At 33.5% G+C, this 16,760-nt stretch overlaps 2 protein-coding genes and 1 non-coding gene across 3 annotated transcripts; 1 reads left to right on the top strand and 2 right to left on the bottom strand.

Moving 5' to 3' along the window:
- The first annotated feature begins 30 nt into the window (after positions 1-30).
- On the top strand, positions 31-2,241 carry LOC126670623 (uncharacterized). Its single transcript, XM_050364392.2, has 5 exons — positions 31-477; positions 565-684; positions 830-887; positions 1,101-1,354; positions 1,544-2,241. The coding sequence occupies exons 1-5, from the start codon at positions 119-121 to the stop codon at positions 1,611-1,613; spliced, it is 861 nt and encodes a 286-aa protein (XP_050220349.1). The 5' UTR covers positions 31-118; the 3' UTR covers positions 1,614-2,241.
- Positions 2,242-2,615: 374 nt separating this feature from the next.
- LOC126669815 (probable serine/threonine-protein phosphatase 2A regulatory subunit B'' subunit TON2) lies at positions 2,616-6,848 on the bottom strand. The gene is made up of 12 exons (XM_050363376.2): positions 6,507-6,848; positions 6,327-6,418; positions 6,159-6,221; positions 5,967-6,065; positions 5,690-5,848; positions 5,489-5,560; positions 5,217-5,349; positions 4,964-5,028; positions 4,605-4,680; positions 3,945-4,046; positions 3,574-3,766; positions 2,616-3,094 (listed from the first exon to the last, which is right to left on the bottom strand). The coding sequence occupies exons 1-12, from the start codon at positions 6,646-6,648 to the stop codon at positions 2,857-2,859; spliced, it is 1,434 nt and encodes a 477-aa protein (XP_050219333.1). The 5' UTR covers positions 6,649-6,848; the 3' UTR covers positions 2,616-2,856.
- LOC126670852 (small nucleolar RNA snoR104) lies at positions 3,187-3,302 on the bottom strand. The gene has a single exon (XR_007638846.1). It is a non-coding gene; the product is annotated as a small nucleolar RNA snoR104 (small nucleolar RNA).
- Positions 6,849-16,760: the final 9,912 nt, after the last annotated feature.

The raw sequence follows: 16,760 nt of genomic DNA, 5'->3' as shown, positions 1-16,760 counted from the left end.
GAGAAACCAAAAGCAAGAAGTTAAAACGAGGTCGTTTCAACAAGCGAAAAACAAATTGCGGCTTACCGCCGCCTCAATCTGTTTTTAACACCGGCCACCGCACTGTTTTTCTCGTAAAATGGATTCGTCGGCTTCTTCTACACGAAAACACGATGTGAATCGCGAGAAGTATCTGTTGAAGGTGATTTCACCGGCGATCAAAGGAAAAACGTGTCCGATATGTTTAAAAGAACTGAACGATCATCGGAAAATAGCGGTTGTATCTGTTTGTCTTCACGCGTACTGTTTAGGTTGCATTCGGAGGTGGAGTGATTTTAAACGGAAGTGTCCTCTCTGTAACGCTACTTATAACTCTTTGTTCTACAAGATCAGTTTCTCTTCTCGTAATTTTTTGACGGAGACATTACCGGAGTTAGAGAGGAACGTTAAAAATCACCGGACAGAAGGTCAATTCAGTTCTCGGAGAGTTCCTGAGCAGTAAGTTTTCAGTTCTGTTTTTTTTTTCAAAAAATTATAAATTAATGATTAAATAGTAATTTTTTCACTTGTAAATTTTGAATGCAGACGCAGTATGATGACATTGACGAGAAGAAGCAGGGCATTGCCGTGGCGGCGTACATTTGGACGGCCAGGATCTGTGCCTTGTTCTATTGTTGCTGAAAGAAAGCTTCAATGGCGTTCTAGGTACTATTTAGACTTATCATTATATTGCAAAATGGAAAAGTACGAATGACGTGTCACAACCGTTGCGTCGTATAATTATTCTATATTCTGCCAGAAAAAACGAAATACTAGTATAAGATTTTTTTTTTAATTCTTTGTATTGCAGTATATACAAAAGAAGCTTGAAAGCTGTTCCTTTATCTCCTCTGAATTGTCTGCAGCAGGTACACCATATATGTTCATTAATTTGATTTATTTATTTGGTTTATATAAATCGAAGTTTAGTGAACATAATAATGTTAGTTAAGCTAGTGATTTTGCATCTTAAGATAGACATTCTTGCCACTTTTGGTATGTAGACAGAATTGCGTCGAGATTTGATAAACTCGCTGTTTAGTTGCGGAGGTCCTGATGTTTGATTTGTTTGGAAACTGTAGAATGTGTTAAAAGATGGTTATACAAAAGAAAAGGTGCTACAGAGAATAGAGCCATGGATTCGAAGAGAGCTGCAAGCTATCCTTGAGGATCCGGATCCGTCTGTTATTGTTCATGTGGCCTCCTCACTTTTCATTTCTAGACTTGAAGGAAAGTCTGATGTTCGTGCAGGACAATATGGTGATGAAGATAGCTTCATAGTACCTTTGCGGCCATTTTTGCAGAACTGGACCAACGTGTTTTGGCATGAACTAAGGTGATTTAACTATGACGAGCTTCTTTGTACATCGAATATAAAATCCAATTATATGGCATTTCCAAACAAGTAAACATCATTGAAAAAAATTATGATTTAGTTCACTGATTTCACTTAGTTTTAAGTTTTATGTTTTTTTTTTTAAAAAAATGAGTTTGTGTGCACCTTACTAAGAAGAATGTGCTTCAGATGTTTTGCAGCAACTTCTCTTACTATGGAAACATACGATGCTGTGGTTACTTATGTACCAGCTGATTAAGTCCGTTTCAACGTCCATTCAAAATTCAAGGAGATTGCAGTTAATCATGGCCAGGATATTCAATCTGCACCATGACTAGTGGGATCATATAGAAATTTGGGGCCATGCCAAGAGTAGAGCCTCATTTTTTGGTTTAGCTGCTGATCTATTAGTTTCAGTTTCAGATTCATGTTTCCTTCAGTTCCAATTTAAACTTGGAATTTGCATTCTCATACTTCCCTCTTTCAATACCAATCATAATATGTGTGCTGGAAAATTCTGCTGGTGGGAAGCACAGTTGTTCAGAAGGCTTAACGACAATGCCAGAAATGCAATCGAATCTAAAAAGCAGACCAAGAGAAGCACATTGCAGGTGGGGTGAGCGTGTTGTTGCTATCCACAACCAGTTAACTTGATTTATTTGCTGCCATGGGAAAAGTGCTAGTGATGTATCCTATGGAGATGGCTGTGGCGGATGGCGCTTATGTGAAAATCCTGGTGTATAATTATAATGTAACTAGTAGTATGGTTGTAATGTATTAATGCTAATGTTAATGTTGTGTTTCTTAATAATTGTGCAAGCATTATGTATGACCTTCAAAAATTGGTGATGTTATTTATAATTAATATATTTCTTACAGTTCTATCACCCGTTTTGAATTCCCACGAATTTACACTGATGTGGCAATCAAATTTTGAGGCAATAGAGAAGGCAATTTGATTACAGAATTACTATAGATTTGATAAAATTTGGAATGATAATCGAATTGTAAAAATAATCATTTATAAATGACATTATCAATTCTTAAAATACTTCTAAGTTGTAATAATATTGAAAATTTATGCTTGTATTTGTAATTAGATACCTCTACTTAATTTCGCGGTCAATCACAAAACTGTGTCTAGCTAGTCTCACTGAGGTGAATATACGAAAGTATGCCTTCAGTTCAAGGATTTTCTTACTATTATGAATTTAGAATTTGTTGTTTGGGACAGAAGATACATAACTATCAACAATAGATATCATCGGGAAGAATTAAAAATCACTAAAATATGAAGCAGTAGTACAACATACTCCGATAAGTTTACAATCGAAGCCACTAACCATCAGCATCAGTTACATCTTTTTACATAATATTACCTTAGCAACATTCAGCCGCACACCAAAGACCAAATGAAAAAAAATACAAGCTTGAGGGGCTATGGCGACCAACTCGTGTTAGTACTTAAAAACTTAAAAGATTTTCAGATCGTACAGCAACTGTCATTCTTCTTCTGGTTCTTCCTCTTCTTGAAGAAGGTTTTCTCGATTATCATGGGCCCAGAAACCACGAACATCAATAACCATACTCGCAACCGTCCCACCTTGTTTACAAGCCAGCAGATCAGACAGTGAAATCTTAAGTGGGTCAGCTGGCTTAACCATATCCCAGATTTCATCCCTAACATCTTCAATACACAGCTCGTAGTTCCCACCCTCGATCCATTTGTGATGTACGTCTCTGTTAAGCGAAGAACAAAAAATATAAAGAGACCGATAAATAAGAGGTTAAGTTTAGCTTGTATTTTCATTAGTGTCTGTTTAATAAGAGGTTCTTGTTTCTGAAGATTTGAGACTTGCAATACTTCCTCAAGTACTACAAGCAGGAAAATACAGAATTTTCTTTAGGAAGATTTTATCAGGTAGCACTCAGCTTTCAGATGCTCCCCTTCTTTACTTCCGTGGTAATATTAACTAGGTGGGTAATAAATATTAAGCAAGTTTACATTAATTTGTTAATGACTAAGCAAAAACGATAAAAACTTGAAGATAATGCATGTAGGGAAACTTTTGCCTAGCCCAGGTTCATGGTGGATGACTCTCACATGAATAAACTCCATTATCTAAGGGCAGTGAAGTTTTTGTGAGACAAGTCCATAAAGACCTGAACTAAGCAAGAAATTTCCATGCATGTAAATAATCTTCCGAAGCAATGCCAACCTGAACAGTGAGTGAATATCAGCTGTTGTTAGGTAGCCCCGTCCATTAAGATCAAGACAACGAAATAAGTATGTCAAGCCTTCTGGGGTATCCTTGTTTTCTAGGGCCAGAACAAAGTCCAAAAAACTTTCGAAATCCATCTCTCTAGAATTTCCTCCTCCAGTTTTTCCACGACGTACATGTTCATCAAACACTGTCAAGACAGTAACAAATACATAGCTTTCAGTGCTAGATGAGAGTGTTAGATTAGAAGCAAAATTGCAATAAACTACTAATGCTATCAACGTGTATTATAAGATATTGCACTCAAGAAAATACGAGCCCTGTGATTCTAATAATATAAGCATAACAAAATTGATGTTAAATCCCACCTCTTTCAACAAAAATTTCAGTGAGTGTCCCATCAGCATATTCTCGAACCTCTTGCTTGCTCAACGTTCCATTCATATCTTTATCAAGGGCAAGAAACATATCTACAGAAAAAAGAAGCTAATAAAAATCAATATAAATATAGGGTTATTTATGCTAAAATTTTGCTTTTATACCAAATTGCAATATCCACTGGAAGGTCAAAGCATCAAAATCAGTCCATTAGTTAGAAATTTTTCACTAAAAGAATACAACAGACAATAAACTTCATAAATAAGGAGTCAAGGAAAACCTCTATCCACCTCCCTTTTCCCTTTGACTAAGACCTTAAAAAATAGGATGAGTGTGGGGAAGAGATGTTACATTTAACATCATTACCTACTTCTACTTTGCTTACTCAACTTAAGACAACAGATAACTGCACACCCCTTTCAATTACTTTTCTAAACTGTTGCATACCCTTCTTAATTTCCACATGACAAGGTTAAGAAGCTGATTAAAAAAGTATCAACAGTGAATATTGATTCAAGTTAGGAAAGGAATGCATGAGAGAGATGGAGAGAGATGATAGAAAGTTTTATAAACCAGCATCATACAGCTCGACATACAGACATTAGCTTAGAACTTTCAAATATAGAAACAGAAGACAGTTTGCAACTCACCAAGTATTCGTTGTGCGGACGTCATAGAAAACCAATTCTCAGCTTGTTCATTGTCGGTGACTTCTTCTTCACTTTCCTGGTGCAAGGAAAGGTTTAAAAAATCAGCTTCAAATTGAACCACTTCAATGTCTCAGAATCATTTGAATGATGTAGAATATCCATTCACTATTGTTCTTCCCTAGTAACCAGGCGATATCAAAATAGCTGGACATTTGTCAGAATCAGAACAGCCACAAAAGTTGAACAGATGCAAATTAATGGGACAAGGATTGAGAAAAAAGAGTCCAGTAAAAGATTTCTGAATCGCTGAAGGAAACAAAAAAGAGGCCTAGCTCCCAATATCGTCAAGCACAACTTACCTGGTGCAATTCCATTAGTTCCTGAAGACAATTACTAAGAAGCACCTTCTTTATGCAGGCCTTCCCTGCAAGCAAAACCAAAACCTTTAAAATTTTACTATTTTAAAGTTTTAACTATCACAAATAGTAAATGCTCAAAAATGACATCAGAATATACCAAACTACATTCTTTGTGTTAGTAATCCGATGCGCAATTTAAAGCATTATGAATGTTAAGTTGTTCTAAATTCTAAACGAAGATAGTCATACGTACCTCGTCTATGAGGGTCGCAAAAAAAGAAAAATTTGTGTGCAGCTATGCGGCAATACATTTGAACGAATTGTGCAGGCATATCACGTAGTTGTGCTAAATTGGGAATAAGACCTCGTATATAGGCCTCCATTTCCTGATAAAGAAACAATTAGAGTAATTGATTTCTGTTTACGCTTGATGTCTAGACTCTAGAGTGAGTTCCGACAAATAGATACAACACAGCTATGTAAGAAAAACAAGAATAACACACAAAAGAAGTACATATTCCTTACATGAGCCTGAAGGAAACCATCTGAATCTTCATCAAGTTCACTCATATCTATTCTGGCTTGTGTAAGCGACACCTAAACAACAAACAGTAAGCAAATATCATGAGGATATAAAATTCAATCAATATACAATTTCTACGTATGAGCACATGTTCTGGTCATTTAGGCAAAATGAAAGAATTCTTTAAAGGAAAGGACACTCACTGTGCGCATCACATATAAGTAAAAGGGCAAAATGGCAATTCTTCCAGATTCATCTTTCTCAAACTTCATGAAATTAGAAGGGCTAAAAAATCTTCGACATTTGGGGCCTATTTGTTCTGTACATACTGAGGCTATATGACAAAAATCTTCATAATTCATCTGTAATATAATAAAGAAACTAAGTTAGCATTTGAAAACCACCAACATATGACATATATAAACTGAATCCAGCAAACTGTATTGAGAACACTAAGCATTATTAGGAAATTCAGCAAACCTTTTCTGCGCCAGTAGCATCATCGATGACACAATTTTCTCTCAAGCAAACCCACATTGCATCCAGATCATCAGCATTAAGCAAAAGATCAGATTGCTTCTGCAAAATTGAACTAAAAACGTCAACAAGCAAATAAATATCAACCGAAATGACATTAAAAACAAACAGACCAGCAAAATGACAGTACATTACCTTTAAAAACCGATATTTTGCCAACCTTTGAACTCTGTGGCTGATTGATCCTTCTTCAGGTTTCTAAATAAAGAATTATACAAATGAGGACTTGCAAAAGAATTATACAAACAACAGAACAAAATAATTAAACCTTTAACCCTAATTAAAATCAGTTGAATTACATGCCTTTTTATAGAAACTTGGAATTGTGCCAGCTTCAGCACTTTGTTGTTGTTTCTCTTTAAAGATGTCGAGCAATATCCTTTTAGTCTCTAGCTCTACAAATAAATGAGAAAAAAATTATATCTCAAAACCCTAACTTGAATCAGCAGCATTTTAATTTTCACATTAAGTTTATGAACGTACCCATTAGAGCTTCGGATCCGAGTCCTGCACCGGATCCGATGAACCGGCGGAGATTTCGAACCCATAACATAGAAGAAGCAGGCGGGATCTTCCTTTGAGCTGCATTTTCGTGGCTCTCGCCGTCGCTGGAACCACTGTACATGGCCGAAAGTAGGGGAATGTAGGTCCGGTCAGTTGAATCGAACGATATTACAGTTCAATTATAGATTTGAATCGGTGATTTCAAAACCCCAAGTAATACTTTGAGTGAAAAATGTAAAACCCTAATTCTTTCGATTTTGATCCTGCAAAGTTACGAAGGAGATGAGTTTTTTTGCCTTTTCTGCTTTCTATGTTGTTTGTGTAAATTTAACTTAGATCCTCAGAATTTTATGATTTTAAAATTCGTGCGTAAAGCTATTTCATAATCTAGTTTTGCACTCCAAATTCTTAAAAATTTAAAACTTTAAGTAGCAATTTGCTCCCTCGTGTTATTTCGTAATCTAGTTTGGCACCCCAAATTCTTAAAAATTTAAGATTTAAGTAGTAATTTGCTCCCTCAACTTGTAAACAGTGAGTAATTAGCACATAAATTAATTTTATGGATAAATCAGTATTACAGTTGGTAGTTATGATAAATTAATTCTATTTTTACAATTTGCCCACTCAACTTTTAGCCAATTACGCCATCAATTAACAATTTACCCTCTAAATTTATAAGCTAGTTTGCAACAACATGATTAATTGACCATACCACCAATTTTAGAACCGATTGCCCATAAAATTAATTTATGTACTAATTCTCCATTACTAACAAATTGAGTGGACAAATTGCTATAAGTCAAAAATTAAAGTTAACAAGTTCATAAATCTTTAACAAAAAAATCGACTTAAGTGGCAATTTGCACCCTCAATTTGCAAGCGATGGTCCATTAGCATAAATTTTAATTTAGTGGTCAACGTAATCTGAATTTTGTCTTTTTATTATCAATTCGCCTCATTTTCACACTTAACTCGGCGCGTGTTGTTCACCTTGATAATAAACAAGTACAATCTTTTAATTATCAATTTGCCCTTTAAACTTGTGCGGCGTGGTCAGCTGACACCAAAATTAATTTTTTTCCCTTGTCAATTTTTATCATTATATAATTAGTATTGTTATAGTTATAAGAGGCTTTATTGAGATTAATAAAGTTAAATTTATCCCTCAAACCTATTATTAATATAAATTAGGCTAAAATCAAATAAAAATTTGTAATAATTTTTCTAAAATACAATAAAATTAAATATTAAAATTAGCATAATGTTCATGAAAAATCTATTTTTTATTTATTTATCAAACAATATTTTTATTATATATAAAAATCAGTTACAAATTAGTTCAAGATTAAATAAAATTACTTTCATTGGTTATTATAATATATTTTTATTAAATTTTAGATTAATTTATATATAAAAAATTGAACGGTTTAGTTGTATTTTGTTTATATTTAAAATTTAAAAATTATTAATTTGATTAAATTAATAAAAATTGACAATTTGAAGGAGTTAATTTATAAAAAATATTAATTTTGATGACATTGACCACGATTTATAATTAAAAGAGGTAAATTGATCCTTATGGAATAACTATTAATAGAAGTGAAATGCACACGCGAGTCAGGTGTGATAATTGATAAAAAAAATGACAAATTTTAAATTAAATTGACCCAAATATTAATAATGTGTTGATTAACCATTGCTTGCAAGTCGAGGGAACAAATTGTTATTTAAATGAAAACAAAAATAAGTTCAAAAACAAAAATTATTAAGGCCAAACCCTTGTATTTTTTTCAGAGGTCTTATATTTCATTTTTGTATTACCTGTTTCATCTACTTACCATTTTTTTGTTTTTCATGTCATTTTTGAGTTTTTTCCAATCCTTTTGTGTGACTGGAGGAAAAAAAATTATAAATAGAGAAACTCAAAAAAACTCAAAAAATACCTAAAAATCAAAAATAGGTAAGTAGAGAGATAATATAAACAAAAATAAAGTATAAGAACCTCTGGAAAAAAAGTGTAAAATACAGGGACCTCCATATGGGTTCAGCCAATTATTAATTTGAACTCTGAAACTCAACATATATACCAGTGAGTCCCTGATGTTTAAAACCATATTAAAAGATCTTATCGATTAGGATTAGCCCTATGTTCCAATTTTTTTATTATCGTGGTTACTACTAGGGCGTCATTATGGGGGGGCTTTGACATGCTCATAATCTTCGATACCTAAGATAACTAGAGGCTTTAGCGATTCTCTAATGCTTATGACCTTTCGTGTCTTTTTCTTCCTGGCGGCGGAGCTGTTTAGGCCTCCTCCATTGCTCATGTGAATTGTTCCCATGATTTTCGTCATTATCTCTTCGTCTTTTTTTTCCTTTTCTTTTTCATCTTTATACCTTTTCTCTCTTTGGTTGCTGCTTCCGATCTTTTTAGAGACACACTTTTTGAGTTCACCTGCTTCGATCATTCTTTCGATCTTCATTTTGAGATCTCGGCGTTCGTCGGTGTTGTGTCCATGCTCTTTATGGAATTTGCAAAATCTGTCGGTACCTCGTACCTCGACTCTTAGCTTTTGTGGCCATTTTACATTTCGTACGTTCTTCTTTTATCCACATCATGATGTTTGTCCAGTTTATGTTGAGTGGTATGTAGTTTCGTTCATTGTCTCTGGGATTGTGTCTTGCTTCGTACCTATTTTGTAGGGCGAGTCGCCTACTTTCCTCATGCCGATGGCTTTTCTCCTCGGGTTTCGACCTTTGTTTTTCTTTCGATCTCTCCTGTTTAGACTCCTTCGCTTTTGCTTTTTTTTTCTCTTATAGCTCTTCGCCCTTCGTTGAGCTCGAAGTATTTTTGTGCTATTCCCATCAGGTTTATGAAAGTTGTAGATTTGTTGATCATCATTTCATCAACTAACTTTGTGAATTGTGTTCGCTCTTTTAAAGCTTCGGTTGCCATATCAACATTGAGATTGTCGATAATCATTGCAACTTTATTGAATATCTCGATGTAGCTTTTTAGTGTTTTTCCCTCCTTTTGGACGTCCGATCTGAGGATGCTAGTGGTGGTCTTGGATGGTGTGTTTGTCAAATGCCTGTTTAAAAATTCATTTGATGTGGCCAACCTGAGGATGCTAGTGGTGGTCTTGGATGGTGTGTTTGTCAAATGCCTGTTTAAAAATTCATTCCTGTTTAAAAACTCATTTTATAGATTAAGGCTTCAACCTGTTGAACCACCTCTAAGCAGTTCCAGTGAGAGTCGTTGGGAAAACGTGACACATGATGGCATCCGTCACATTGAGTGGACCCATCGTCACGTGGAATTTGGACGTATGGTCTCTTGAATCACCTTCGTCGTCGAACGTCGGAACTGGGAGTTTCATGTTGTGTGGGATAGTCTCACCTATTATATCGGTTGATAGGCAGCGTGCCTTTCAGTGTTAGGTCGTCTAAATCCAGCTCTTCGGCTTTTATCCTCTTTAATGCTTTAGCGATCTTTTTTTCGAGGTCTTCCTCTATTATATACGTAGTTTTGCTTCAATGTGGGGATTCAAATGATTTATGTAATACCGCAAAATATTTTAAGATAATTACGTCGTGCCACGTGTCGTGATTTCCGATAAATTAAATTAAAGAGAATTTAATTTAATTATATCGGGAATTTAAAATAAATTTTAATAAGTTAATTAGCGGGATTTGGGGATTTGACTTCAGAAATTAATATAAAATAATTTATAAATCCCGTAATGGATTTTATTTCGCCAAAGTCCGCGAAATAATTTATAGTATTTATGGTAAAAGTTCTGAATCGATCAGAGATCGTTTTAAATTTGGACGCGAATAGGTTATGGACTAAATTGAAATTTTTGAAAAGTTTCAAGGATCAAAGTGCAAATTAGCCAAGTTATATATCATTTCCTTCAGATGAAGGAATCACCAGATCCTTCTTCTCCTTCTTCGTTCATCCCTTTCAAACGGCGATAACGTACGGTTCGTCGCGCGGTTTTCGTTTCTCGTCCGTTTTCGACGTTCTATAACTTAAAACGATCGTATTTCGACGGGTAATCACGGTAAGCTTGACGTTTTACCGTTTCGTTGATTATATTTTGAGTTATATCGATTCAAAGTTTTAGGCCACGAAACGATTTTATCGTTTATTTGATTATAGGATCGTATTTGGGTGTTTTGAAGTTAGAAATAGCGGGTTGGATACGTTTTGAGCGTTTTGGCGCGTTGAAGCTCGTCGGAATCGAGTTTCGGGCAAAAGCCCGTGGGTGTGCGTCGCACATCCGAACTGTGCGAACGCACAGTCAACTGTGCGAACGCACAGTCAGGTGACTGTGCGAACGCACAGTCTGCTAGGACTGTGCGAACGCACAGTCACACCGTGCAGACGCACAGTCCCCTGTGCAATCGCACAGGCAGACGTGCGTACGCACAGTGTTTTCGCCAATCGACCTAGTTTTTCGAGAAAATTATATACGCGCATATCGAGATTTGAAATGGATTAGTAATTGATTAATGTGAGACATTAACCTAATGAGGTTAAAAGAGAATTGAGTTAAAAGTGATATTTTATCCATAAACGAGTTTGATACAGTTTATCGGGATAATCACGTGAGAGCACGACGGTTAATAAAGTTCAGTGTGTCTAGTCTCGAGTCTAGAGTCAATCTTAGAATATGATTCTAACTCAAGTCAAATGTTTTAAAATTTGTTTTAGATCCGGCAAGGCAAGAAGCAGCTGGACCAGTAGTTCGGGAAGCTTGACGTTCTAAAGCCCCGATGTATTTTTGGATAAGCGTTTTCTGTGAGTTTTTATGATTTGCTTTTAAAGTATTGATTTAAGCAATTATTTTATATTGCTTATTATTTGAACTGTATGTTTTATATGCGAAATTTCTATACGAATTGCATATGCTTGATTTGAAACCAGTATTGATCCGATGGAACGTGCTACCTATTGGGCGACAATAGGACTGTGTGATCACCAGTTTTGATATGACTCAGCTGGGAGCTGATGATGAATATGAAATTTACGATTGGGTTTATGATTTTGATACGAGAGAGCACTCGGCTACGGTGTAGTCTGGAGTCCCCGTATCTAGTGGCTGGGCCACCAGCGAGTTGGACTCGCAATTGATATTTATGATTGGGTTAATCGATCGATTATTAGTATGTTTGAGGATTAAGGTTTCAATCGGATCCTGTACTTGGTTGCATATGATTGATTACGGTTTTATGTTTTATTTGAATACTTACTAGTAAATGTATGAACTCACTCAGTATATCCCAATATACTGACCCCTCACAGATTTCCTTTCAGAACAAAGACGCTTTGAAGCAACGGACTTCTATCCTACTTCCAGAAGTCTGTATTTTTGAGTATGTAAAGAAACAGTACTTTACTCTTAGAGCTGCAGTAGATAAGTGTTTTGTAAGTCAGCTTGAATGTATAGTTTTCTGTAAATATAACTTTAATGTTTTAAAGTTTTAAATGTTTTACGCTAGCTGCGTTTTGATATTTGTGACTGCCAGAGGATATGTATGCCTGGCATGTATGATTCTGCATGACACGTGTTTATGTATGTCATGCATGACGTATATGATTCGTGAAAAAAATTATTTTACGTTTTTAGGCTTGCTACGGGTTTCGGAGCAATCACTCCCATTCCCTAGCGCCGGTCTCGGCCCTGAGATTGGGTCGTGACAATTTACCTCCGTCCTCTTGATTCTTCTTCTTTAACTATTCCTTATGGGGCATTTTTTCTGCTCCTTTTTCTTGTCTTTTGCTCCTCATAGAAGTTTCTCTATCTCCTCCTATTTTATTTTTCCTCGTATTTTTTTCGTTTCTTGCATCGTCCCTTTCTTCGCCACTTCGTGCGGGGTTTCCTTGATTTTTCGGGTTTATTTTTTCACCTTCATTGTTTCTGGCCGCGTTTTATCTAGCATCTTGGCCCCTTCTTTTTTCTTTAGTAACTTCTTCATTTTTTCAAACTTTTGGGTTCCTTCTTTCCATTCCAACCTTTGCTTGTGGCAATTAGAAGGCGAGGTGGTGAGTTGAGCTCTTAGGCATTCTCTCACATTTTTAAAAGTTTAAAATCATTTCTCCCTCAACTTCTGTTCTCAGCCATTATATCTGTTTTTTTTTCTTAGATTTCAAATTGTCATTATTACTCTACATATTTATTCAAAATTTAGACGATTTTTTCATTTAATACTCTTATCGACGACATAGAATTGCACATCAATAATTATTCTTTGAACAATGACATCTCCATCAACACATGCTCTACTTCGATTCTGCGATATATCTACCATTACCATCATCATTGCGAAAAAAAAAAACAGTCACACAAATATTCGCCAACGAAGACAACATCTCCACAAGAAGACGACATTCTTAACAACTATTTTCTACATCTGACTTTTCAGAACTTCCATTATTGTCACAAATCTATTATCTTTTCGAATCTCTCAATATCTGTTTTTTTTTCTTCAGATCTCTCATTTTTTTCTTTTTCTTTTTTATTTTCATAATTTTAAATTTTTCAAGAATTTTTATTTTTGGATATGTAATTTGTGTACTATGTTTTTTCTAAAGTGAAACTTAAATTCGTATATGTTTATATTACACATAATAAAATGATAGTAAATTGCCAAAAATAGTTGATTACAAGTTTATAATACAAAAAGTAGACTTACAATTTATGATTTTTAAATTTTTTAAAATTAAATATAGGAATAGTAAAATTACCTCAGAGTAAATTCATAATAACTAAATTTTAAAGATTAAAATTTATATAATTTATAAACTTAATTTCGTACATGTATAAAGCTGATAGTAAACTAATAGTAAAATAATAGCAATTTAGTTTTTAAGTAAACTAACAATAAACCAATAATAAACTTGTTTTTTAAAACTAAGAGTAAACGAAATGAAACTAATTTTATACATGTTTATAATACTGATAGTAAATTGATAGTAAATTAAGTAAAATAGTTTACTATAGATTTATAATTCAAAAAGTAAACAAATAAAAAATATTTCTTTAGTAAATTAAAAATAAATCGATAATAGACTTGTGTTTCTTAAACTGAAAACAAACTGGCAATAAATTGAAAGTAAAAGAATTTTTTATAAAACCATATTTTTATAATTTTTTAAAACCATATTTTCCAATTTTTATAAGTTAAACATTATTTTTGCAATAAAAAGATCTATAAGTAATATTAAAAATATTTAATACAACCTAAATATTTATCACGAAAAACCTTTTTTTTACCTATTATTTTGGTGCACATTTAGAATTCTTAAATTGATAAAAGCTCGCTGGGTTTGTACATGAAGAATTATTGGTCATATTAATTTTTAAAAACTTTTATGAATTGCACTTCCGGAAAAAAATTAATTTGGCCAAGATTTTATAGTTAATTTAAGGACGAAGATTATATGAGATTAATATAAATATCTGATTTTGTTTTGTTTCCGAAAATTCTTTGATGATATGTACATATGGATATATGAACCTACAACAGACTAAACTTCGCAAACGATTAAGATCACTAGTCAAATTCCTCACTCTAACTGAACTTTATTTATTATTGTGTCTCGGCTTTATAGCAATTTGCGAATTTCAAGATATATTTACCTTATTTTGGATCTTTCCATATTTTATGTAGTCTATAAAAATTTGAAAAATTATTTGTAATATCATTTTCATGTTTGTTTTTTATTGGTATCTAATGAACATTATTTATCTTGGAAAAAAGGTCTAATAAAATCTTTTTTGTATGAGAAATAACAAAAGATAAATAGTGAAACTAAGAAAATGATGCAAAAAAATAAAATTAGATAGTATTAGTGGTGGCATTGGATCCGTAATTGAAGAGGTGGTGATTAGTGAGAGTGTGAGAGCTATAAGCTAGTGGACCACCTAACAATCTCCAACCCCTACCACTAATCTGTAGCTGATCTGGTTCAATCGGAGTCTGATTAAGCTTGTAACATAAACCAATATTAAATAGATAAAAAGTGATATTCAAATTAATTTTGTTTTTCCAAATCAATTGAACCGGTCCAACTGTAAATCTGCAATCTAAATCAATTTGATTCTTAAAACCATGGTATAAATTATAGCATGGCCTCTTTTAATTTTAACAAGGAAATAATATGTTGAGTAGTTCCTATATTCATCATGACATGACCTACATTGTCACCAACAATTCAAATTCTTATTATGAGTTTGGTGCCGATTAACTAATGATGCTACTAATATCACTATTGATTCATCAGCTTAATTTTATTGGAGTTTAAACTCAATACCTCATTAACTTAATAGTTAATGTTGTTTGTATACTCATTGGTGGCCAGCTTGGTCTTTAGGGGTGAGTAAAAATACCAACCTACATAATTAACTCACTGAATCGATAACTTTTGATCTATTCGGTTCAATGATAAGTTTGGTTTTGGCCGGTTCTATTTTGATAAAATAATTGATTTTATAATTATTCCTTGTGTTTTTGTCGATTTTCACCAAACTGACTTATTCGGTTTGTTTTGGTTTGAATTTTTTTTATTCGGTTAGTTCATATCTCATTAAAGTGTAATGTTCAGACATTTCAGTTCTGAAAAATGATATTTGGCAACTTTAAGGTAATGCCAACGATTACAAACCGAACCAACTTTCCATAATAATCTTCCAAATGATATTTGGCATACTTTAAGGTAATTCAACCTTATATATTACTAGAAAACATAGCCCCGTTATCTTTTGTTATATTACAGAACAAGAACCCAACTATTGGATCTTACATTTCCTCGACCATGTTGCATAATAAGAAGAAAAAAAAGTTAAAAGCCATCATAATATCACAAAAATTTATTTCAGACGCGGAATCAAGAAAGCGGTATGCACAATTGCTTCTCTAACCGCCATTCGCCTTAAGCACTCCTCGAGGTTTATTTTAACAGTATTTTTTCCATATTGTTGTTTGTGCTTTTTGATCGTGGTAATTCTCCCTCTAAAAAAAGTGGAATAAGCAAGTAAAACACCAAAATCCTTGTCTCAGAAAAGAACGAACACGATTAACTACGACAACTCTCAAAACCATTATTTTTCTATTTTTTCGATATTATTTGTATTTAGTCATTTCATTCTCTCTCGTTTTTAGTCAAAAATCGACATCTGCAGGGGCGGATCCAGCCCTTTGAGCCATCTTTTTTTTTGCAAAATATCCCTTTTATTTTTTAAACTTTTTTTAAAGTATTGATCATTAAATTTTTGTTTTCATATTCATCAAAAAATATATATTCATACAATTAATTAGTCACTGCAGACTCTTTTTTTGTCTAATCAAGCTCTCCCATACGACAATTTCTAATTCCTCTTACGATATTCTGTACCTTTCGCTTTTTATATATATATATATATATTTTCTGATTCCGCAACTAGTTAATGTGAATATAAAAAGTAAAAGTAAATACTAGTAGTTTTTATCATTTGATGGACCACATAACTTAAGTCGATATCTATATTCACTTGGTCCAAAAAATAAATAAATTTATGCATATTGTTCACTGCCTAATTCAGTCAGTAGTCAGTCTCAAGATTCTCATCTCTATTTCAATCAGACACACCAATTGGTAAAATATTTGAACTATAGAGTCATTATTTTGTTAGTATTATTATTTGTAGTTAGTAACTTATTGTAACTTTGTAATAAAGAAAGAAGACAAATAAATGTAGTCTAGGAAATGAACAATCTTTTGCAATCAGGACCATGCATAATTATTAAAACACTTCTAGCTTGATGCCAGAATCTGAGGCAACTCATTCAAACAGTACTCTGTTACAATTCTTTTTTTTTTTTTCCATTTCTGACATGGGCTTTTGGCAAAACAGCTAATACTTATTCTTATACAATAAAAACCAAAGACATCCAGCCATGAAAATCAAGTACTGCTGAGTGGTAATATCTTGATAAATCACTTGTGGTAGACCCCATTTTGAAGACGATGACTACGTCGTACGGAAATTTATACGATCTTACATTCATGCGTTTTGTTTTTGTTCTATTTTGTACGGAAACTTATTCAGTCTTGCACTTAAAGCATCTCGTTTTCGTTGTCGAGGATCAATCATCATAAACCCCATTTTGAAGATATCAAAACAATGTTGCACGGAAACTTATTCAGTCTTACATTTTTGCATTTCGTTTTCATTTTCAGGGACC

Source organism: Mercurialis annua, linkage group LG2 (assembly GCF_937616625.2).
Source record: "Mercurialis annua linkage group LG2, ddMerAnnu1.2, whole genome shotgun sequence".
NCBI lineage: Eukaryota > Viridiplantae > Streptophyta > Magnoliopsida > Malpighiales > Euphorbiaceae > Mercurialis > Mercurialis annua.
Note: the sequence above shows the minus strand (reverse complement) of the source record. Positions and strands in the feature narration are given on the sequence as shown.